This window comes from Mustelus asterias, chromosome 9, assembly GCF_964213995.1.
Source record: "Mustelus asterias chromosome 9, sMusAst1.hap1.1, whole genome shotgun sequence".
NCBI lineage: Eukaryota > Metazoa > Chordata > Chondrichthyes > Carcharhiniformes > Triakidae > Mustelus > Mustelus asterias.
In genome coordinates this window covers 27,186,155-27,211,710 of record NC_135809.1, presented here as the reverse complement: position 1 = coordinate 27,211,710, position 25,556 = coordinate 27,186,155, and the positions used below count along the sequence as shown (strand labels likewise).

Below are 25,556 nucleotides of genomic sequence, written 5' to 3'. Positions count from 1 at the left end.
ATTCTTTCTATCATGTAGTGCTTCATGTTTATCTATTCTGAACTGAATTTTCTACTATTCAACCAAATGAGACATTTTATCAAACTAATTTAATCAAAGTGATTTAAGCTAGGAGAATTAGCATAGTAAATGGGTTCCATTCAGGTTTCAAACAAAATAGATTACACAGAAATGCTCAAGAAATAGTTCATTATTTAGCAAGAAATTCATTTAAATTAGCGTGTTAAGCAGTTTTCATTGCAGTGGGCAAACAACCTTTAGCTCACCCATAATTGCAAATAGGTTTGATTTGCTTTTCACTCATTCTTCACTATTAAAGATACTATTTGGCATCAGTCCCACTATAGTTCCCACAATGTTGGTCTCAGTAAAATGCCAGATGGGCATCTTGCTTCATTGAAGCGTTTGAAGAGCATAGAAAATGACACCGCAATAATAGTTTGTTCATGAGTCTTTTTGATGATCTTGATGAAACTCAACCCAAGGGAAGTTTTTCGATTTTATTACAGAATCTAACAGAGTCCTACAAAAGAGGCAGGAAGAGGGTGATAGTGGCACAGCGTGACATTGTACCACCCTGTGGTGTTGAATTAACAGGATGTAAGCTTTCTATAGTGAGCATTTCATTACAAGCCAAGGGGAAAGGCTGAAGGATGTGTCAATATGGGTTACATATTATATGTGGAGTAGTCTATACAACTCAGCCCTGTTGTGATTCAAATTAGATGATAAAATTTATTAGTTTAACAAAACATTTTTCTCAAAGACAGTGTTGAGTAGGTAGCAAATTATGAAGACCTCGCAACAGTCAAATGCTCAAAGCAAACCCAAATCAGTTTATTTTATTAGTTTATTTATTAGTGTCACAAGTAGGCTTACATTAACACTGCAATGAAGTTACTGTGAAAATCCCCTAGTTGCCACATTCCAGTGCCTGGTCAGGTACACTGAGGGAGAACTTAGCATGGCCAATGCACCTAACCAGCACATCTTTTGGACTGTGGGAGGAAACCGGAGTACCCGGAGGAAACCCACGCAGACATGGGTGGAATGTGCAGACTCCACACAGACAGTGACCCAAGCCAGGAGTCGAATCCAGGTGCCTGGCGTGGCGCTGTGAGGTAGCAGTGCTAACCACTGTGTCACCGTTATAATTTTAAATCTGGTATCAATCCACAATTTTCACCAAATCTTGTGGAGAAAGTGGATTTTTCTGCACACCAAAACAGCATAATTTGAGCTTGCAATGTAATTTTGCTTCTTGTGTTTAAGCGTAGGGTTTAACCCCCACCAGGTTTAGTTTAATAGACTATGCTTCTCAAACTTTGTTTATAAAACATGAGGACTTTTCTCCTGTAGTTTTGTATGCTCCACAAATTCCAGTGGTTTACTGCAGAATTGTAACAGCTTGCATCAGTTTCTTTTCCCTCTCTTATTTGGCTCCAAAAAGAGCAGACTTCAGCCAATACGTAAAAAGAATGAAATAAAAACAGAAAATGCTGGAAATACCCAGTAGGTTTGGTAGCATCTGTGGGGAGAGAAATAGAGTTAATAATTTCAGGTTTGTGGCCTTTCACCCGAAGCCAGACTTGCTGAGTATTTCCAGCATTTTCTGTTTTAAGGTTTTCAATATCCGCAGTATTATGCCAATGTAAAAAGAATGATCAGGAGCAAGTAGTGGATAGTGTAACTGTGCCGATTTCAAGCAATGCTGCTAAATCACAGGCAGCATAATTCCCTCATATCAAAGACTATGTTGTACAACCACCTCATTGGACAAAACTCACAATGAAATAATACGGTTCTGACTAGAGGTGTCAATGCCCAAGTCAAAAGTGACACCAATGTTAAACAGGGAGTCTATAATCGTGAGACAGATGGAGGAGATCTGAAGGGACAACCTTGTCAGTAGTAAGCAGAAAGCTCATGAAATTACACCCCTTATAATATAAGGCTTGTATGATTCTTTGAAACAGTACTCGACCAGGATGGTTAATCTTCCAATTTTTGATAAGTATGTGACTCAAGATTTTTGGGGTTCAAGTCAAATGGGTGTAAAAGGAAAGTAAAGAATTTTGGTTTGAAGTAGAGTTCGTAACTGTACTTTTAATATCGTCACCATAAGATATTTGAGAAACAGTTATTAGCATTCCCATTCTTCAATTTTTGTGTCATAAAATTCTTTTGATTTAAAAATGCACCTTGTCGCTTCATTCCTTTAATAAATAACAATGTTTTCAAAGTAAAATTGAAGAGTTAGTGGTCTCTACAGAGATCATAATGTGTATTGCCAGCTAACCGTACACTTATCACTTAACCATTTTGCCTAATTCTTATTGTGCAAGAGAGAGACTGATATAATTGGCACCAATGTGTCTAATCACATTTCACAATGTTAAAGGTGCTACTGCTTCTATGCATTATAGTTTTCTACAAGCAGACTATTGTTTTGCCTCATTATGTCACTAGAGTAGAACTTGCCATTATATTAGAGAATTCGACAAAATGGCAGCTTGCAGGCCAGTTTTGAAGCATTAAATATTTAGAAGGGGTGACCGAAAGATACCAAGTCTGAGGTGATGTTGTCTTTCTGGTCTGAGAATGAGGTTATACAGCTGGCTGCCCCTGACTGCAATTCCGTAATGGTATAAGAGAGTCCTGTGCTGATGCACAGAGAAAAGCTCAGCTATATATAGCAGGGAGTAAAGCTCAGGTATATATGGTTTGACACAGAGTTATACTGCTTATTGTATCAAGTCTCCTCAAGGTCTCGAACACCACTTCTCTCCATAATCAGCTTCTGGAATTATAATTTCCTATTTGTGTCCCTGGAAAATGTGACAAGGTAACAGCAAGCAAAAACGTATAGGTTTATCCTTTTAGAACAATTAAGACAATGCAAATTTTAACTGACGTGAATCCAGCAATAAATAGAGTTAGAATATTTATTTAAGTAGAAATGAAAGACCCTTTCATACCCTCTGGAAGGTTCAAAACTCATCACAATGAAAATACAAAAGCAAAATACTCCAAATATTGGAAATGTGAAATAAAAGCAGCAAATGCTGGAGATACTCTGCAGCCTGGCTGCAGGAACAGAGTTAATGTTTCGGATTGATGTTCTTTCATAAAGGTTTCTCCCTTCACAGGTGCTGCCAGACCGGCTACCAACGGCAAATGCTGAAAATGGTCATCAACACCATGAATTAATTTACCAAGTGTAGTCTCTGCCATCATGTGAGAAAACAAAGCAAGGTCCCTCAAACAGCAATGAAATCAATGCCCAGTTAATCTGTTTTGGGTGGTGCTGGTTAAGGGAAGAAGATTGACCAGGATAGCTGTTTTTCTTTGGCAGTGCCCTGTAATCTTTTACATCCACCTGAGTGGGAAAATTACACCTGAGCAAGTCTTATTTAAAGGACAGCATCCTTAATACAGTATGGGGTCTCAACATGGACTAAATGCTCATTTCTTTGGAGTGAACCTTGAACCCACAACCTCTCATTTAGAAGCAAAATGCTACCGTTAAGCCAACTCAGAAAGCTACTTTACCCTCGGATGAATAGGAATTCTACTTCAGACTATAATTACAATATAGGTTATGTATAGTGGCTAAACTATAGGTTAAATTCCTACAAACAAGTGGAGATATTTCCCTCAGGATCCTTTTGTTGGTAAGCATCTTAATTTAAAAAAAACACGGCCATACCCAACGAGTGCCACTTGGCATTTTCTCAACAAGTTCATTTCTACAGTCCCAATAATGGATCTCTTACCACTTTGAATAAACAGCTCCACCAGCTGGTCCTTTGATGAACTTGCTTCCATCTCAATTTGTATGATTTCACAGCTGGAACCAACAGCTTCTAGTTTGTGCTATGGAGAATTGCAAAATGTGCACTAATTAACTCCAAACGGTAGTTTCCAGGTCAGTCAGGAAAGATGCAAATACCATCCCACTTCAAGTCTTTACTGCAGTATTCCCTTAGTGACTAAGGCTGCTGTATTAATTAAACTGCACCAAAATGCCACTCTTAATTGGCTCTTTAAAAATATTCCTAATAAGAAGTTAGAAAGTGCTGTTCAATTGCACTGGTTGTGACTGATTTTACATACCTTGGGGGGGGGAGAAGCATTACTTAGAGCTAGTACAATTTGCATCCAGTCCAAAAGGGACCTTGAGGTCTCTATGTTCTAATTAAGCATCTTGTCCATGGTGGTTACTTCAGAATGGCCTGATCAAAATTTTCAAACAACTGCAAGCCCATATAATGCAGAATATGGCACTTTGATCCCTTCTTAATGCAACATATATAGTTAACACATCAACACCCGGTTCAGATGATGGTAAAATCGGTGTGACATTCAAGCTCTTCACGACTGCCACCCAGAACTGATTACTGTCTCACAGCACCAGGGACCCAGGTTTGATTCCTAGCTTGGGTCACTGTCCGTGCGGAGTCTGCACGTTCTCCCCTTGTCTACGTGGGTTTCCTCCAGATTCCTCCCATGCTCTGAAAGATGTGCTGATTAGGTGCATTGGCCATGCTAAATTCTTCCTCAGTGTACCCGAACAGTTGCCAGAGTGTGGCAACTGGGGGATTTTCACAGTGACTTCACTGCAGTGTTAATGTAAGCCTACTTGTGACACTAATAAACTTCATTTCTGCATTGTATGAATTTATCCTTTGTGATTCATTTTATTTCCTTTTCTCCGAATGCTACAGCTGCAAATGTCACTGTTCAATGGCAACTTGCTCCACTTGGTTATTACCCTGTCACTAGGGAAGGTGCTGCAGTAACCACCACAGACAAGATGCATAATAGGAACATAGAGGCCTCAAGATCCTTTTTGGAGTGGGTGCAAATTGTACTAGTTCTAAGAAATGTTTCTCCCCAAGGTATGTAGAATCTGTCACAACCAGCGCAATTGGACAGCATTCAAACTTCTTATTTTTAAATAACTATATTAAGGAATATTTTGAAAGCAACAATGGTAACTTGGTGCAGTTAGATTAATACAGTGCAAAGTGGATTTATCACAAAAAAAACATTTTAAATCAGTGTCCAGATCACCAGCTGAGAATAAGCAGCTTTTAAATAACTGAACTTTTTTTTAAGTAAAACTATCCAGAACTATCTGCTAATTGTATTGTACTGCAGGCAAGTTCTTCGCAAGCTAAAAAGAATTGCATTCAAAATGTAATTATTAATGCCCTCGTGCTTAAAAAATGATTAATTTTTAAGAAATCGCTCCAAGACCTTTATATTAATGCTACCAGCAGAAACTTGCAATGGTGATTAGTTTGATCTTGGGCATGGTCAGTATTGTGTGTGGCGTCAAGTTCTTAAAAGAAATTACTTATGGGATGTGGGCATCGCCTGCTGGGACCAGCATTTACTGCCAATCCCTAACTGACCTTGAACCAAGGCCATTCCAGATGGCATTTAAGAGTCAACCACATTGCTGTGGGCCTGGAGTCACATGTAGGCCAGGCAAGGATGGCAGATTTCCTTCCCCCAAGTACGATATTTTTAAAAAACCAGCGCAAAAGAAAAAAGCAGAAACTTGACTGGGATAAACGTAACCTGCACTGAGAATTCTCTGATCTTTTGCGTTGTTTTTTTGATTCCAGGAAAATTGCGCTGAAATAACTAACAAGACAACCTGGCTAATTTTGCAACAGCAGTTTCATCATTACATCTGGATACAATAATTACAATGGAAACACACATGAGATGACAGAATGCATAACTTTAAAATGAAGATTCAATTACACCTGGAAGCCATGATTTGAATTCTCACACTCTCTAATCATGCTTTGCTTGAACGTATTATCTATGTACAACACCAGAGGAGATGATCAGCATATTCAAAATGGATTGCGACAAAACATGAAATAAGTGGCTCCACGGGGACCTGAAATTTTATTGGAGTGCTACAGATCTATTCTCCTGTGAGCACAGTTCTCAATGCCTGTTAACTCATGGTGATGGTTTCAAACATATCGACGGAGCAGGATGGGGGAAGGAGAGGCGAACTCCACATCTAGATTATCAAGATTTTTAATAAACTGCCTAAATAATCCAGACCATTAAAGAAAATCTTAATGTTAACACCTTAGAATATAAAATGCATAACACTTATAGGAAATATTAGTGTGAGAACTTAGTTACCTTAATACCATTTGCTATTTGACGTGCGATATCTTCTTGGCAACTTCCTACTGGTCCATGAAAAATTACGTTATGATACTGTTCAACCTATTGACAGGAATTTCAAAAAAATGTTTAGACAATTAAATAAAAGATAATCAGTTATTTAATTAAAAAGGTGTATTGCAGAACTACATGCAATAGTTAAGAGAATTAACTGTAATAACAAAGAAAATGGTGTAAATGCATCGGTCTCACTGAGTGCAAGTGCAAAATCAAGTTTATTTCAGGTTAAAACCATGGGTGAACTTTCCTGTCCCGCCCGCCACGGGAATTGGAGCAGGCAGGGGGGTGGACCAAAGGTCCATTGACCTCAGGCGGGACTTCCCAGTTTTGGGGCGAGCGCAGCCGGAAAATCCTGCCCTATTTGTCAGAATGAACCTGCAACGACCTCAATGAGGCCGATGAGGTTGGCTCTGAGATAATGATTGACTGTCCAATTATGGCACCTGTAGATATATAGAAGTGTCAAGGCTACTGACATTCTGGAATCTGACTTTGTACCTGAAGCACTCTTAGGAGTGGAACTGAATTTGTTAACAAAGTGAATCTGGTGAAGAGACATTGGTCTCGGAGGAGTTATTTCAGAAGTGTATCAAATTCCAATTTTTCAGCTTTCCATCTCTGCACCTTAGTCCCTTAAGAGTAACAACTGATATGCACAATATAATGGTGTTAAGCAGTCATTTGCAGCACACAAAAAGGACAAGGAGGAATTTTGGAAATATTTAAGATTTTTTCACTATTATATTTAAGTATGCTTAATAATATGCTAACCACTGCAGTGGATGGATATATAAAATGGTTAATCTAGGTAGAAGCATTATAATCTCAAATAAGAACGCAGGTGCTGAATCTTCGTCACATTCTTTAATTTACCTGACAGAGATTCCCAAATGTCACAGTGAAAGCATCATGAAGAGATCACAGTTTATGAAATATATTAAATATGTATGCTACACTATTAAGAAATTTTGAAATTAAAAGGCAGCAGAGGAATACTCCTCGTGTAGATGATGATCATACAATTTGGCTGGTCACATCAAGAGTTAAGACTCAAAAACCATGCCAGATGTTTGTAAGTGGGTTAAATACAGTTTGATTCACAAAAGAACAGCCAAATGCTATTAGCAACATCCTTCATTTCTGAATTCATATTTTCTCCAAAATACTTCATCTTCGAATGCTCATATATTTCCATAGTATTTAAGATCAGTTTCCTAAGGAGGGTAAATTAAAGAATGCGACGAAGATTCAGCACCCGGGTTCTTATTTGAGATGATAATGCTTCTACCTAGATTCACCATTTTGTATATCCATCCACTTCATTGCAATGGGTCATGAGGCAGATATCAGCTTAGAACTGAGAGAATGTTGAAAGAGTTGCTGCAGTGCAATCGGTTTTAGTTGTTTCTTTTAAACCAGATGTTGGGTCTCTATTCATAATGCTGCAATGTCAGAAACATGACTATTTCTGAATAATTAACTGGTTGAATGTAGGTGTAGTCAGCTATCATTCTTTACAAGTCTTTGATTCTTTTACCATTTGGCATTATAGTAGGTATTAGAAACAAAGGCAATGGGAGCAGGTATACACCATTTGGCCCTTCGAGACTGCTCTCATATTCAATATGATCATGGCTGATCCTCCATCTCAATGCCATACTTCTGCACTCCCCTCATATGCCTTGACGCCTTCATTAGCTTGCTGGAGCGTTTTGGGGAGGTAGCAAAAAGGATTGATGAGGGTAATGCTGTTAATGTGGTGTATGTGAATTTTCAGAAGTCATTCAGTACATAACCACACAGCAGACGTATGAGAAATATTATAGCTCACGGAAAAGAAGAGGCAGCAGCAACGTGGATGCAAAGTTGGCCGAATAATTGGTAGCAGAGAGCAATGGCCAATGGATATTTTTCAGGCTGGAGTATGGTATGTAGTGGCGTTTCCCAGGAGTCAGTATTGAGATCCTTACTTTTCCGGATATATATTAATGACATAGATCTTGGTGTGCACGTGGACAATTTCAATGTTTGCAGACGATAGAAAAATTGGAAGCATTTTAAACCGTGAGGAGGACAGTGCAGAACTTCAAAGGGACGAATTGGTGGAATGGACAGATACATTGCAGATGAAGTTCAATAGAGAGAAGTGAGATATGATACATTTTGGTAGGAAAATCATGTCAGCACACCACCAGCAGAGGATATCTGAATACCTTCACATTAAACATACTGTGTGCTGCTGTAACCTCTTAATTCGACATACTAACTGTATACAACCTCAGTACATAATTCATATTGGTTCCTTATACTGGTACATAGGCCAACACTTGATTCCATTAAGCTAGCTGTGCCATGAAACATTACTGCACTGTCAGAACAAGAAACAAAAACAAGCAATATAAAGGTGAGCAATACAAATGCAGCAGATGAGCTCATAAGTAACAATTATAGTTTCTCCGTCAGCAGAGCAAGCTCCCTGGTAACCTTTCCCTCTCCTTTGTCTGTACAATATAATTTGTCACCACATTTACTCAGTGAGCCACCCAGAAAGCAGGGTTACCAACAACTGCCAAATTGCCCTGGTGGCCCCAGGAATAACAAATTAATCTGCAGACTATTGCTAAGATTTGAGATTTCAACTCCTAAAGCAGCGGGAAACAATTCTATGGGTGCACTAGGTAAATTTCCCAATTTTCTGTCCACGCTGCTAATGAACAAAAATAAAAATTGGGCTCATAGTGAGGAAAGTCATTCAACTATTGGGGCCTAAACACTGTCCAGTAAATGCAACAATATGTGTAAACGGTGGAAGTGTCAAGTGATCAAATGTTACAATTAAACATCGTGTGAACGACACTCGAATCCAGAGTTGGAAGCCCTACTGGAGTCTTGCAGCCTTTTTCTAGTTCTAAGCTGAACATTTACTATTCAACATATCAGACCAACTCCATTCAGCAAGACTTGTTATTGCAATTTTTCCTTTTGAATGTGGTGAAACGCATTTGTGCCTTTTAATCTTCCACCTTTTATAATATTCTATTGTGCCTCTAATGCTTCTCAATCATCACACAGATCTTTAATATCATCTGTCAATTTTTCAGTAGGCAATTGGCAGGTCATTCAACCCCTATTATCTTCCTTTGTATGACTGGATTATATGTTGATACTTTGCTGTCTTTCTCTTTTTCCAACATTTCCATAACGTATAATGTGATATGATAAAGGTTTCACACTCCGGCTGGAAGTACTGGTGGGAAGTATGACTAGTGGTTTTATCACAGAAATTAATAAAACATGAATATATTTATTGTGGTTATTTAACTTTTAAGAAAGGAAGTGGTGGTGAGGCTTCTTTTGTTCATTTGGGTGTCATATTATTGATACATTAAGTGTTACACACTGATAGACAGATCAGTTGCACAGATGAAACAGAAACAAGTTGGAGCCAATAAAAATCAGGAAATGCAGGACATACACAGCAGGTCAGTTAACATTATGCAACACAGGCTGGACGAGTTCAGAATAGTGCCATATGCACCTGAGATCTACTATCGAAGGACAGCTCAGCTGAATGAAAGGAAGACATGGCCCTTTTTTAAAAAATGGTAAAACGGGCAAGTTTAAAGGTTCAGTGAAGTTTAAAGATTCTTGACAGGCCAGGGGGAAGATAAGAATATAGGATTTGGGAGATTGGGGTGCAATTGTTATCCAGAAGTTGGAAGAGGTTTTAATTTTTCTAACTCTTTGCGGGTAACTACTTTCTAGTTGGAACCATCTAAGCTTGCAATTTAAATCACATTTTTGGATGGTTCCCAGCGAAGAGCAGTGCCCCAGGTGACGTGTGCACTTCCAGGCAATGTTATGCAAAACCTATCCGTGAACTTCCAAAGGGGTTTCCCTTCTATGGGGTATCCCTTCAATACTACACTTGTGGGCTTGAAAGTTATGGCCCATTATAGAAATGGGGAATCATAAAAGAATCACAGAACCCCTACAGTGCAGAAGGAGGCCATTTGGCCAACCAAAAAGGCATTGACAACAATCCAATCCAGGCCCTACTCCCGAAACCCCACATATTTACTCCCTTTGACACTAAGGGGCAATTTAACATAGCCAATCAGTCTATCCCCCACATCTTTGGACTATGGGAGGAAACCCATGCAGACGCAGGGAGAATGTGCAAACTCCACACAGTCACCCGAATTGAACCCAGGTTCCTGGTGCTCTGAGACAGCAGTGCTAACCACTGTGCTACCGTGCCGCCCAAATAAAGCAATTTTTTCTAGGCAGGGAAGTTGGAGGCAGGTTATGTGATAAAACAACCAGGAATATGTCCAATCAGAACTAATTGTAGAATGGTTATAGCACAGAAGCCATTCAGTCCATCACGTCTCTGCAAGAGCTACTCAACTAGTTACTCTACAGCCCTTTCCCTGTCACCCTGCAAATTGTCTCTCTTCAGGCATTTATGCAATACCCCTTTGAAAGCCATGATTGAATCTTTATCCATCACACTCTCAGCAGTGTATTCCAGATCCTAACCACACCCTGCTAAAAACATTTTCCCAAATGTAATTGTTGGTTCTTTAGTCAATTACCTCAGTCTCCTTTTCTTCTCAATACTGCTGCCAACAGGAAGGATTTCTCTCCAAAGACACTGGGTGGGATTACCCAAAAAGATTCCAAGTGTCGAATTCGCGTAAAAACTTGAGTAAATCCCGCTGGCTTTTTCAGAGGGACTTCCAAAATGATTCTCCCACACTATGTACTGCAGAGTGCACTAGCGTGAATCTCATTAAAAATAAGGGGGTGGGGCCTACTCCCACTGGAGAGGTCGGCAGCATAATGCTGAGCGGGCCACTCTGCGTGTGCCGATCTGTCAGCGCCGAGATTGGCACATGCGCAGTAGCCCCGCACTGCCGGCCTCCCGATTGCTGGCCAGCACAGCAGCCTCTCATCACTGGCCACGCAATTCCCCCAGAGGCACCGCCCCTATAGGCCCCGTCCCCATTAGGCCCCTCCCCTTGGCACTGCCCATCAGGTAGTACCAAAGTGCCCCCATAGGCATTGCCACTTTGCCCCTTGGGCAGTGCCGGCGTTCAGGCTGACACTGCCAAGCTGGCAGTTCCCAGGGGGCAAGCCCCCACTGCGCTGGCTGAGAGAATCGCCTCCACTGTCTTTAACCCTTATGATTTTGAATGTCTCCCGTCATTCCCCTCAACCTTCTTTTCCAGAAGGAAAACAACCCTGACTTCTCTCTCCAACCTATCCACGTAACTGAACTCACTCATCCCTGGGTCCATTCTTGTAAGTATTGTCTGCATCCACTCTAAAGTCTTCACGTTATTCCCATTAGGACGTCATGCCATTTGAGGTGGAACCAATGTTTCATAAAAGTTCAATATTATTTCCTTGTTTTTGTACTCTATGCTTCGATTTAGAATACACAACATTTGTATGCCTTGATTTAGAATGCCCAAAATATGTATGCCTTATTAACCATTTCCTCAGCTTGCGCTGCCACTATCAATCTATGGTGCCATGCTGGCAGCGTGCTGCTCTGAGGAAAGGGTGTGTAGATGGTTCTGAACATTAGGCCTAAGGCCTTGGGGAGCCTGGACTCAGGGTTTTAGTGCCACCCAGCACTAATATTTTTTTACTTAAAAATCATAGTTTTTATTGACAATTGGGGACCCAATACATAGGAAAACAACATAATAGTATGAACAAAGAACAGTACAGCACAGGAACAGGCCCTGTGGCCCACCAAGCCAGCACCGATCATGTTGTCCTATCTAGACCAACTGCCTGTATCCCTCTATACCCCACCTGTTCATGTACCTATCCAGGTAAGTCTTAAATGTCGCTAACGTATCTGCCTCAATGTGCTGTGGCCAATACATTGTTACAGAGCTCCTGCACTTCAAAATGTCCCATAGCACCACTGCCTTCAAATGTTTGTGCACCGATACTTGCAGGCCCTTCTGCTCCCACATCCCCTTCAGAATTGTATCCCTTACTTTATAATTGCCTCTCCTTGTTCTTTTGACCAAGCTGTATCACTTTACACTTTTCTGCATTAAATTTCAGCTGCACGTGTCTGTTCATTCCGTCGGCCTATGTCCACTTGAAACCCATCACTATCTCCCTCAAAATTCACAATACTTCCAAGTTTTGTGTCGTCTGCACACTCAAGTCCAGGCGATATACATCAGAAAAAGCAACGATCTGACTCCAATCCACAGGATTGTTTCCTCCAGTCCAATAAATAATTGTTCAACACTCCTCTGCTGCCTGTCCCTCAGCCAACTTCTTATCCACACTGCTATGGGCTTTAAATTTTCCAAAATCCGCAGAAACTTTTTCCAAGTTTTTGTTAAGTCTCTGAACAATTGAAAACCCGATAATTATTGAAGGGGAAATGAATTCCAGTACGGGTTTTCGTTCCAAAATATTATGCCCCCTTCGCTATAATCTTCACTTGTACTTGTCAGATCAGAAGATAATGATATGTAATACAATTTGTTTACAATCTGCAAAAAAGCTTCATGGGCAGAGAACAAAAGACGCTTGAGTAGAAAAGGCTGTAATTTAACAAGAGGGGTTCAGGAGGATTCAAACTGCGAGAAAAACTTGATGAGTGCAAATTACATCTACAAACCTGAGATTAAGCATGCCTTCTGACCAATCATGACAATGTGTGTTGAATTGGACTTCTTCACAAAATGATTAAACTAACCGTAATATCTGAGCTATAGAAAGTCATTATTTTAGAAGTTATGCTCTAATAACAGAAAAATTGCACCAAAAGAACCATTTTTTGTCCAAAATTACAGGGAAATAAGAGACTGTTAAGTGTCAGAACCAACTCAGGAATTTCAAAGCAGTTTTTGAACATCAGGCAAATCTATCAGTCACTTAGTAAGTGATCTAATTATGAACATTTCAAGAAATTCACCCAAAAAACAACAGATTAAATCAAGTAAATTAGTAGTGTATATGCTGGTATGTAAAGGGAGAATCTCTACAGGAGGAAACTTAGCACAGCAACGTCAAAGTGGATCTTTCTTAGAATCCACTATTAATGAATCTGCTGGTTAAACTATTTTCAGGGAATTAAAACATAAACATCAGTGTTAAGATCTGTGGAGTTTTGGCATAACTGCAGCCTGATATATGGCTACAATAATACAGCTGATGCAATAAAACACTCCAGGTGATCCTTGAGATCAAATTGCAATTTCTACTAAATTAAAACCACAATTTGCGGGAACAAATCTCTGAAATGTTTCCACTAAAAATTGAACCTACGTGACAGATCTAACATTGAAAACACCTTCAGGTGCTTCGCAGAGGCATAATCAAAAATGAATGCTGACTTGAAGAAATAAATATTAAAGGAGGAATATTTTACATAGTGACCAAAGGCTTTGTCTAAAAGGAAGGTTTGAGGGACTATCTTAAAAAAAAAGGATGTGGATGTCCATGTGAACCAGAGGGGCTGAGGGAGAGAAAAACTATAAATAACAATCATACTTCTAGTGTACAGGGTTGGAGCGGGGAAATGGGAAGATTTGGTTGCTCTACAGAGAGCTGGTGTGGGCTCGATGGGTTGAATGGCCACCTGTACCATAATGACTATAACTCTAGGCCAATGGGAAGACTGGTCACGAGATTTCATGAAGCAAAACCACTAGGTGGGCGGCACGGTGGCACAGTGGTTAGCACTGCTGCCTCACCGTGCCAGGGACCCAGGTTTGAATCCCGGCTTGGGTCACTGTCTGTGTGGAGTTTGCACGTTTTCCCCGTGTTTGCGTGGGTTTCCTCTGGGTGCTCCGATTTCCTCCCACAGTCTGAAAAATGCGCTGGTTAGGTGCATTGACCCGAACAGGCACCGGAGTGTGGCGACTAGGGGAATTTCACGGTAACTTCATTTCCGTTTTAATGTAGGCCTTACTTGTGACTAATAAATAAACTTTAAAGTCTACTCATTGATTCCAAAAATTGGAAGTTTGGTCTTTTAAATTTAATATTTTGAGGGCAGAATTACTTCAGTTATCACATTTTCTGATTTCTCATATCTGTTGAATCCCATTTAGTTTTTAATGAAGTTAAATTGCTTCATTGCTTTTTTTAATCCAACTACTGAATCTGATCTTGAAAGTCGATGTGGTTTCTGTCTCAGCCGCTGCCTCTCGAAGTGAATTCTACAGCCTCATAATGCTAAATAAGCTTTTCCTGCCTGCTGTTATAAACCTCTTGTGTCCATGATCCCTCATTGAACTTCTCATGTACTGAGAATAGTTTGATTCTATGGTCAATTTTGCAGGTTTCTTCATATTTTATTTCTTCATACAAGGCAGCATCTTCTCGAATCTGCATTGCGCCCTCTCTAAAACTTTTATATTCTTTGAATGTGGGGCCCAATACTGTACTTGAATTGAGGCTTTAAGATTTTACATTAAAAATAAGGAAGAACTTGCATTCATCTAGTGACTTGCACATCTGCAGTGTTTCATAGCAAATTATGTACTTTTGCATTATAGACAAGTTATTATTTCTCAGCCTTTATGACTTGTGAACCTGATCCTCTAAATCTCTCTGTACTTCCACAGTACTAGTCCGCTTCAATTCAAATGACAATTATAGCTGGGTTTGTATATTTAAAACGGACAACCTCCAGTTACCCGATATTAAATTCCAACTGTCGCTTTGAAGCCCTTTCCCCATTTTATCAAAAACCATTTGCAATTTCCTTCACTTTCCATTTTGCTACATTTCCAAACAAGATCCTCTAGGCTTTTATGCAAACCTGATATTCACAGCAACCATAAATGGTCCCAGATCTATGAGGTTTTCCAGGCACGATTGCTCATTTTGAAATCTGTGTTGGGTACTCTGGTTTACTCTTTAGGTATGTGGTTATTTCATCCTTAATTAAAATCTCACTACCCCACCAGTTAACCTAACCAGCCTGCAGTTGCCGAAATTAACTCGCGTTCCCCCTTTTGAAGGCAGGTGATAAGTCAGTTGCTCTTCAGTCCTCCCACAAACATTTACACTCAATAGAACCCAAATTATAATTGCTAGAGCCTTGGCCATTTCTTCCTTTATCCCTCAATATCTGAGGATACACCTCATCACTTTATCTTCCTTTAGCCTAACATATCTAAACTTTTGGGGAGGGGAGGAACGCAATCTTACCATCTTGCCCTGCTGGCCAATCAATTGGTCCATGCGGTGGGAGGGGAATCAGTGTGAAAGCCAGTGGTAGCTGGGGGAGGCAGTGACAGACAGATCTATTGCACAGAACACAGAGATCAGAGCATGCGCAATTGCGCCCTCTGCTACAATCTGCCAACTTTCAGCTCTGCCCCTGCTGGCAGGAAACACATCTTCCATTTTTTTTTTAACAGAGCTAGATAAGATGCGATTTTTAACTCGCCCAAAAAAATTGTGCGACTCTCTCCCATTTTCACGCTCATTCGACACTTAGAATTTTTTTGCTAAGATTCCCCACCCCCCCCCCCATCCCCGGTCTTTCATTTATCATAATGTCATTCACCTTACTGTCAAACACTTGGGATTTATTCCCTCTCTGATATTTGTGAAATCAAAAGGCATGCTCACTTAGGAGTCATCAAAGGGATCGCAGCAGATGTCCACTACCAAATATTGATGTGGGAAGTTAGTTCGCATACAGATTATTGGGAGTTTACTTTCTACAAAAAGTACAAGGTCTGAATTTGCTTACAGTATCACGTACTTCTCTCAACAGTCGCAGATGACTTGGGGTATCTTTCCAAATAATATATTTCTCCTGTTCATCTTTCAAATGCCAATTTGTAAGGAAATACTTTAGAAAATTACAAACTAACCCTCAGAACATTTCCATGGGCCAGACTTTACACCTCAATGTTTTACTCATTGAATCACCTACACCATTAGTGCATCAGAAAGTCTCAGATGATAATTGATTTGTGTCTAAGTTTTGCAAACAAAATACCAAATCAAAACTGTTGAAAGTTAGCATATTCCAAATTCAAGAAAAGCAATATATCATCATGCTGCAGACTAAACAAGTAGATCTAACGTACCAGCCTGAGGTAGTTCTGAAGTATACAGACAGGGATAAGAGAGGCGTAAGCCATCCTGTCAAGGGAACCTTCCTGTAAACCTGTTAAAAATGAAGTGGTAGTCCAATAAAAATATAAGCTCAAATATATATACACATGCACAAATTAACCTGTTTTAGGCCAGGAAAAATTCACAACATGTACGAGAAAAGAAAATTACAAAAGCACAAAGTTAAAGGAAATGACAACATTGATATCAGGGTCAGGAACAGAAACAATTTGAGCAATACTCACTACCTTAGATAAGTTTCGTCCACCAGTCTCACTGTATAATTTGAGGGCTCTCTACGCAACATTTTCTATCCATGAGTTTAAATGGACAGAAAATCAAAGGCAGTGTACACAGGGGTTTCCTGATTTGTGTGGCTGGCCACACAATGGTTGCCTCCATTTGTAAAACTGGCACTGACGACCCTAATCTTGATGACACTAAAATGGCTATTAATGACCCTGGTGTGGAGATGCCGGCGTTGGACTGGGGTGAACACAGTAAAAAGTCTCACAACACCAGGTTAAAGTCCAACAGGTTTATTTGGTAGCAAATACCATAAAACTTATGGTATTTGCTACCAAATAAACCTGTTGGACTTTAACCTGGTGTTGTGAGACTTCTTACTGTATTAATGACCCTAACAGGGGTTTTCAAATGTTATTGGACTCAATAAATTCATACAAATGATAGAGAAAATACACTTTGCTAGCAATAGCAAAAGATCACTACAAATTCACCTCATATAAACTTCAGATGGAATATACATGCTGTGCATTATCCTATTATAAATGATGCACAAATAAATGTTAGCTGAAAATGATGCATTTGTAAATATTTTGCAGACCACCAAATAGATCTTCTCCTTTACCTCAAAATACCTGACCTGTTGAAAAAGTGTATAAGAACCCTGTCATGTGACCATTAAACTGCGTGGGATGGCCAAAGGTTAACCAATGCTTGGTTTTAGAAAATCCCTAATATTAGGGAGAGTGTTAAAATACAACATTTGTTTGCACTGTACTTCTCTGAAAATGTTCTGTAATTGTGGAACTATGGTCATATGATTTGAGGGTTTGTGAGACCTGCTAATGCAATAAAATGAAAAACTTTATAGCTGTTTCAATGCCTGGAACGTGCTTTGAAATGTCAAACTATTTTGTACTGCCACACTATCGCAAGACTCCCCTGTACCACTGTTCAAAGCATCTGTTGTCCAGAGTAGAAGGAGCCTGATCCTAGATCTAATTCATACCATACGTGATGATATGTTCAGATATTTAAATAAATACACTCAACGATGCATGCATTTAACTGAAAGTTAACAGTGAATAAATAGAAGTTACAGACTCTACACAACATTTCTTCTAAAGCAGGCAGAAAGAATAATTAAAATGATATATTTACTTTAAGAGCAAAGTTAGTGATTATTGGTAAATGCAAAATTAGAGTAGTCTGTTCACATTGAAGCCATGATTGGCTGAATAGCTATTCTGAGAGATAATGTCCATGATTCAATCTTATGATTTTTTCAGTAAAACAGTGAAAGAGCTTGGATAGCAATAATCGTTCTATATAATGTAATAGTAACGGAAGTAGTCTAACCATTCAAAATAACTGTAACAATGTTATTTTGGCTCCAATTTATCAGTGACCAAGGAGAGGACATCAGATATTGTCCAGGTTTCCAAATTTCATCACCTATGAGGAAAGGAAAGAAAAAAAAGAGAGATTTGGGTCACATTGTCACAATTCAGTAACAGACCTCCTCACTATCTCCACGTACCCACCTGTACCCAAAGCACCAAGAAACAAATTGATGCATCACACTTGGACAAGTAAGAGCCTGACCCATCCTACCATATCGCCTGAAGATTAATTTATACTGTGCACAGGAACAAAACAGAAAATTGGTTTGGTGCAAGGATGGAGATTGTGGGATAAAGTGATGTGGAGCTCAGCCTTGGAAAACTCAATTGTTCAGAGAAATCTAACTTCATGCTTATACATCAACTCAGCAATGTAGGGTTAAAATTAGAGTGTAACCACTCAAGGTGTCAGCCATTGCTTTGACTGATGCAAAATGAGCGGGAAATTCAAGGTATAAACCAAAGAACAATTTTTCTTCTTCAAAAAATACATAATGAGAGAAATACAAAGTCAAGTACAATGTTTAGCTTTTCAGGTTCTTTAAGCAGAGGATCCTGGGATCTTATCTTAAAATTTACAATATACAGGGGCAAAAAAGATCAACTTCCACTACGAAATTCACTGCACTCATGCTGCTTTTACCTTGATAGAATGGTTTGTCTGTAACATAAATGATCCGCAAGATTGAAGGCTCATTTTTGTTGTAATCTGTCTTCAGATGATCCACCTTCACTGACCTATAATATACGCTGAGGCATTTCAATGTGTCAGCTTGTTTACATTGTGTTGTCAAATGTACAATGGTGCAAACATGCCAATTTCAGACCTGCTGCTTTATGCTCAACCCACCAAATCTACTTTGTTTTATTCATGGGGCAACTGAAAAAACAGTCCTTTATGTCGTCTCTTGTCTCCAGACTCCTGTAAGTTCGCTGAATCTGGTCTGCTGTAGATGTAGTAGTGCAGAAGCAAATGATATATAAATTAGGGAGCACCTCACAGGGAGGTTCATTTGGCACTGATCTCCTGAAGTTCAATTTTTATGGTAGGAGGGAAATTAATTCAGAGAATGGAACCCACACAATGCTCGTTAAAGAGGTCATAATATACTTAGTGTAAAGAGAAAATGTGATCGACTAAAACTAGACAATAAAGGGTCACAATTGTTACTGCATGCTCGAAGGAGCAGAAAATTGCAGTCATATATTAAAGTCATGGAAGCATGAACGAGTCACCAGTATATATGCTTTCTAGTATACACTTGGTACAGTGAGCATTAGGTTTCAAACGCAGGTTACAGTGCGGCAGTTCTCGTGTCAATGAATAAATATCACAAAGTAAAGCCTTAAAGTTTTGTCACTTTATCTCATTCATTCACTCAAATTTTGAGTTTGTAGAAGGGTCATATAGATTTGAAACATTAACAGTGTTTCTCCCTCCACAGACGCTGTTAAACCTGCTGTTAAAAAAGCATTTTCTGCTTTTATTTCCGATTTCCAGCGTCAATAGTATTTTGCTTTTCTTTTACTCAAATTTTGGAACCGAGTATTATTAAATAAGCAAGAACTACTTTATAGAGTACCTCTAACATAGTAAAAAGTCACAAAGTGCTTTGCAAGAGCATCATCAAACAAAATATAACACTGAGACATATAAGGAGATATATAAGGAATAAAGGACTTGGAAGCAGGTGCTATTATTCAACACCGAGGCTGCTCCCATTCAAAAAGATCACAGCTGATCAGGTTATGCCCTCAAATTCATTTTGGTCTGCTCCCCATAATCCTTGTCTCCTTTGTCTATCAAAAATCTTTCTAACTCAACCTTTAATAAACTCAATAACACATCCTGCACTACTTTCTGGAGAAGAGAACTCCACGTACTAACGACCCTTTGAGGAAAAGATTTCTTCTCCTCTCCATCTTACTTTTATTCTTAAACTGGGCATCAAAGTTCCAGACTCTTCTGCAAGTGGAAACATACTTCCAGTAACTTCCAGTCACCTCAGGATCTTACATGTTTCAATATCATCCCACCTTTCGCCATAAGATAAACCCCTCATCCCAGGAATCAGTTGAGAGAACCTTCTCTGAACAGCTTCTAACTCCATTGTTTTTTCAAATTGTAAAATTTTGATAATAGTATTATATTTCTCGGGGTTTTGTATAGGGTGAACTAATGCTTATGAATTTTAAGTTGGCTACTTTTTAAATAGCTCAATTTGAATTTTTGTTACACAATTACCAATCAAGGTCATTGGGAAACAGGAAGACTTGCAAAGAACCGCACACATGCAGTTTATGACTTTAATGGTGCTTTTCGAGTCGGAATTCAAGAAGTTGTCTGCTATGAGGGAATAGTTAAAAGGGTTAAATTTAATAGTACATCAAATGATTCCGTATTTGTGAACAAACCATGCATTGCTTTAATTGATCTGTACTTGAGGGAAATCTTTATTTTCTGACATTACGGTAGGAAGTATTTTCACATTTGTTCTAAATGATTTTAGTATTTATAGAAATGGGTTCGAGTATGTTCATGCGTAATGTGAATGTTTACAATACGTATACTATTGACAAGAGGATGTGACATTGCTGATACATTGGTAATCTGTATCTAAAGGACAAAGCATTTGTTTGCAATGAAATGTAAACTTCTGGGGCCTAAGGGAGTAAGAGATAGAGCTGTGTCTCAAGTTTACAACTCAAAAAGCAGGGGCTGCAAAGGTGGGATGACATTCATCTACTGTCAATGAAAAAGGGTCATTCTGATGACTTCCAAATAAAGCAGGAATAATAAAACTGAGGGATAAAAGTTGGAAAATTAGTATCTTTGTTGGCACAGTTTCACCATCACACTTCTTCTGAGAGATAGTTCATTGTTACCTCTGAGACCAAAGAAAACAGACTTCAGCTGTGCTGTCAGCATTCAAGGAATCTTAGGCCCTTGGGGAATAAAGCATTTCCAGACTCTCTTCACTGCTTCTTGTTATGTATATTTTACTTAACAAATTCTGCTTAATTCACAAATACTAGTCCTATGTATCTTGAGAGGTCAAGTATAGTTGAGAATCCCTTTGCTATAAGATTAAATATTCAGAACTTGTGATATTATTTAAAAGGATTCAAAATCCCTGAATCTTAGAGAATAAGGAGATCAAAACTATACACAGTATGCCAGATGTAGCCTTACAATTGCAGTAAAATTCCACTCCCTTTGCAATAAATGCCAACATTTTATTTTCCTTCCTAATCACTTGCTATACCTGCATACTAATATTTTGTGATTCATGTGGCAGGATACCCAGATCCCTCCATATCGCCAAGTTCTGCAATTTCTTTCCATTTAAATGGTATACTGCTTTTCAAGTCTTCCTGCCAAAGTGAACAAATTCTAATTTTCCCATATTAAACCCCATCTGTCCACTCACTTAACATGTCTATATCCCTTTGCAGACTCTCTACCTCCTTTCGACAATTTATTTCCCTACCTGTTTTGGTGTCAATGGAAAATGTAGCTATCATATATTCGGTCTCCTCATCCGAATCATTGAACAGATTGTAAATAGTTGAGGCTTCAGCATTGATCCCTCTGGCACTCCACGAGTTACAGCTTGCCAACCCAAAAAAGGCCCATTCGTCCCTACTCTCTTCTTCCTGTTAGCCAAGCAATCCTTTATCTATGCTAATATGTTATGTCCAATGCTATGTGTTAATCCAAGTACACTTAGTACAGCAAAGAGATAGAGAATCTGGTGAACTGGTGCGGCAACAATAATCTCTCCCTCAATGTCAACAAAACGAAGGAGATCGTCATCGACTTTAGAAAGCATAAAGGAGAACATGCCCCTGTTTACATGGGATGAAGTGGAAAGGGTCGAGAGCTTCAAGTTTTTAGGTGTCCAGGTCACCAACAACCTGTCCTGGTCCCCCATGCCGATACTATAGTTAAGAAAGCCCACCAATGCTTCTACTTTCTCAGAAGACTAAGGAAATTTGGCATGTCAACTACGACTCTCACCAACTTTTACAGATGCACCATAGAAAGCATTCTTTCTGGTTGTATCACAGCTTGGTATGGCTCCTGCTCTGCCCAAGACCACAAGGGACTACAAAAGGTCGTGAATGTGGCCCAATCCATCACACAAACTAGCCTCCCGTCCATTGACTCCGTCTACACTTCCCGTTGCCTTGGCAAAGCAGCCAGCATAATTAAGGACCCCACGCACCCCGGACATTCTCTCTTCCACTTTCCTCCTTCGGGAAAAAGATACAAAAGTCTGAGATCATGTACCAACTGACTTAATAGCTTCTTCACTGCTGCTGTCAGACTTTTGAATGGATTTACCTTGCATTAAGTTGATCTTTCGCTACAACCTAGCTATGACTGTAACACTACATTCTGCACTCTCTCATTTCCTTCTCTATAAACGGTATGTTTTGTCTGTATAACGTGCAAGAAACAATACTTTTCACTGTATGTTAATACGTGACAATAATAAATCAAATCAAAAGCAAACTGCTTCTACAGATCTACGTTGCTTGTTACTTACTCAAAAACAAAAAAATTAGTTCAACACGATTTCCCTTTCACAAACCCATGTTGGTTCTACCTGATCCCAATATGATTTTCTAAGTAGCCTGCTATAACCTCCTTAAAAATGGATTCCAGCAATTTTCCTATGACAGATGTTAGGCTAATTGGCCTGTAGTTCTTGTCTCCTTCCGTTCTTGGATAAAGGTGTCAAATTACCTAGTTTCCAATCCACTGGAATCCTTCCAGAATCTAAGGAACTTTGGAAGATTATAACCAATGCTACTATCGCTGCAGCAACTTTGTTAAACCCCTAGGATGCAAGGCAGGTGGTTCTGGGGACTTGTTAGCCTTTAGGTCTAAATGTTTTCTGAGCACCTTTTTTCCCCCAATGGTGAATGTTTTAAGTATCTCCATTCCATTCTCCTCTTGATTTTAAGTATCATTGGGAAGTTTTCCAAATCTTCGGCAATGAAGGCAGATACAAAATACCTGTCCAACGCCTCCACCATTTTCTTGTGATCCATTATCAATTTCCCAGACTCTCCCTCCAGAGGACCAACACTAGCTTTAGTTACTCTTTTCCTATTTAAGTACTTGTGGAAACTCTTTACCATCTGTTGTTATATTACTAACTAGCTTTCCCTCAGGCTCTTCTTTCTCCTTTTTTTGTTAGTATTTGCTGGTTCTTAAAATCTGATCAATCTTCTGACCTGCCACTAATCTTTGTAGATTTGTAGTGTTGCTTTCAATTTGATATAATCCTTAACTTCCTTATTCAGCAATAGGTGATGCATCCTTCTTAAAGAGATTCTTTCTCACTTGGATAAATCTTTACTGGGAGTTATTAAATATCTCCTTAAAAGTTTTCTACTGTTCTACCTTTTAACCTGGTTCCCCAATTCACTTTAGCTAGCTCTGCTTTCATATGTTTATTCAGATTTTAAATATTAGCCTTAGATTCTTACTTGAGAAAGGTTATACTGGCATTGGAGGGGGTGTAGAGGAGATTCACTAGGTTGATTCCAGAGGATTGACTTATGATGAGAGACTGAGTAGACTCATTGGAATTCAGAAGAATGCGGGGAGATCTTATAGAAAATATAAGATTATGAAGGAAATAGATGAGATAGAAGCAGGGAAGTTGTTTCCACTGGCAGGTGAAACTAGAACTAAGGGTCATAGCCTCAAAATAAGGGGAAGCAGATTTAGGACTGAGTTGAGGAGGAACTTCTACACACAAAGGGTTGTGAATCTGTGGAATTCCCTGCCTAGTGAAGCAGTTGAGGCTACCTCATTGAATGTTTTTAAGGCAAGGATAGATAAATCTTTGAACAGTAAAGGAATTAAGGGTTATGGTGAGCGGGTGGTTAAGTGGAGCTGAGTCCACGAAAAGATCAGCCATGATCTTATTGAATGGCGGAGCAGGCTCGAGGGGCCAGATGGCCTACTCCTGCTCCTAGTTCTTATGTTCATACTTCTTCCTGTCAAACACCAGATCTTATCATTTTAGGCTCCCTTCCAAACAGAACATGAGATATTATCATGTTAGGACTGCCGTCATACAAAGACAAAGTCATCTGGAGGCTTCCTTTGCTAGGAGGTTATTAATCAATCCTGTCTCATCACTCATTACCAGGTCCAGAATAGCCTGCTCCTAGATTGCCTCGAGAGCATACTGCTCTAAGAAATTGTTCTGAATACACTCCATGAGCTCATGTTCCAGACTGCCTTTGCCAATCTGACTTTCCCAAACCTACATGTAGATTTAAAGTCACCCATGATATTAGGACAAATGATCAAAAGTATTGTCAAAAATGAAGATTTAACAAACATTCGAAGGAGGAAAAAGAGGCAGAGAGGTGGGCAAGTTTAGGGAGACAATTAAAGGGCTCAGGGTTGAAATAGCTGAAGGTACAGCTGCCACTGTTAGAGAGCTGAAAATTCAGAATATGCAAAAGGCCAAAACTGGAAGAGCATAATAGGGTCGTTCAACCCAAAATTCAGACAGTTAGCAACTTTGCGCAAGTATCTGTTCCTTTCAGTCCTTCTGTAGAACATGGCGATTTAAACAGCAATCTCATTTTTCAGCTGCCAAAATTGAATATATACCTATTGCAATAGCAGATATGCCACTTGAAATAAAGCTGTATTCAGTATTATTCAGAAATGTTGAAGCCTGTGACGATTCCCATCCATTCATGACAGTTTTGAAGTGGTTCTTAAGTGCCACTGTCACAGCTTTAGATAAGTCATCCCAGGTAGTCAGTTTGCGGATGATCAGGTTGTCAATTATGATGTTATTTTCAATATGTTCTGTACTGCTACAAACCTTTTCACCATGTTCCGTGGAAATCTGCAGCAGTACCTTGTGAGCATCTGGAGGACAAAATGCACAATAAGGAAAGATAGTCAAACTATGTTTATGCACTTGTATTAAAATGCACATCAAGAAGAAAAGTCATACCATTTCTCCAATTGCTAAGAAGCTGAATTCTTGAATTAAAAGCAAAATCTTCTGCTACAAAAATGAAAGACCTCAGAAATTATGCTGCCAACAGGTTTGAAACCAATTTCGTTGAAATATATATTCCAACAAAGGGTTTTGCTAATCAATCAATCATAACCTGAGATGCAGTTTAACAAATGCAATGGCTCATCTCCAGTGGCTTTCTGCTGAAACAGGACATAAAGGGAGAGGAAATTCAATGTTATCTCAGTTCAGGTGACATCTGTGATTCTTCCCAAGGTATTTATAACATTGATGGCAAAATTCAACAGACGATGCTTTTCATTGCTAACATTACTAACATATTAAACTAAAATACATGGGTTCTCCAATAGATGGCCAGGCATAACATTTCAGTAATTTTTTTGGTTTTATCTCGTCTGCATTAAGAGTTCATAGAATCCCTACACAATGCAGAAGGAGGCCATTTGGCCCATCGAGTCTGCATTGACCACAATCCCACCCAGGCCCTATTCCCGTAACGTCACATATTTACCCTGCTACTTCCTTGACACTA

General features: G+C 39.3%; 1 protein-coding gene across 4 annotated transcripts in view; it reads right to left on the bottom strand.

The window, feature by feature from the left end:
- The window catches only part of cttnbp2 (cortactin binding protein 2), a 170,527-nt gene that overhangs the window by 23,896 nt on the left and 121,075 nt on the right, over window positions 1–25,556 (bottom strand). For all 4 annotated transcript variants that reach the window (XM_078219864.1, XM_078219863.1, XM_078219861.1 and 1 more), the window contains 5 exons: window positions 24,643–24,909; window positions 17,953–18,048; window positions 16,320–16,399; window positions 6,178–6,264; window positions 3,777–3,876 (listed from right to left, as the gene is read on the bottom strand). In XM_078219864.1, the coding sequence (XP_078075990.1) occupies window positions 3,777–3,876; window positions 6,178–6,264; window positions 16,320–16,399; window positions 17,953–18,048; window positions 24,643–24,909 (630 nt within the window). The remainder of the gene's footprint in view (window positions 1–3,776; window positions 3,877–6,177; window positions 6,265–16,319; window positions 16,400–17,952; window positions 18,049–24,642; window positions 24,910–25,556) is intronic.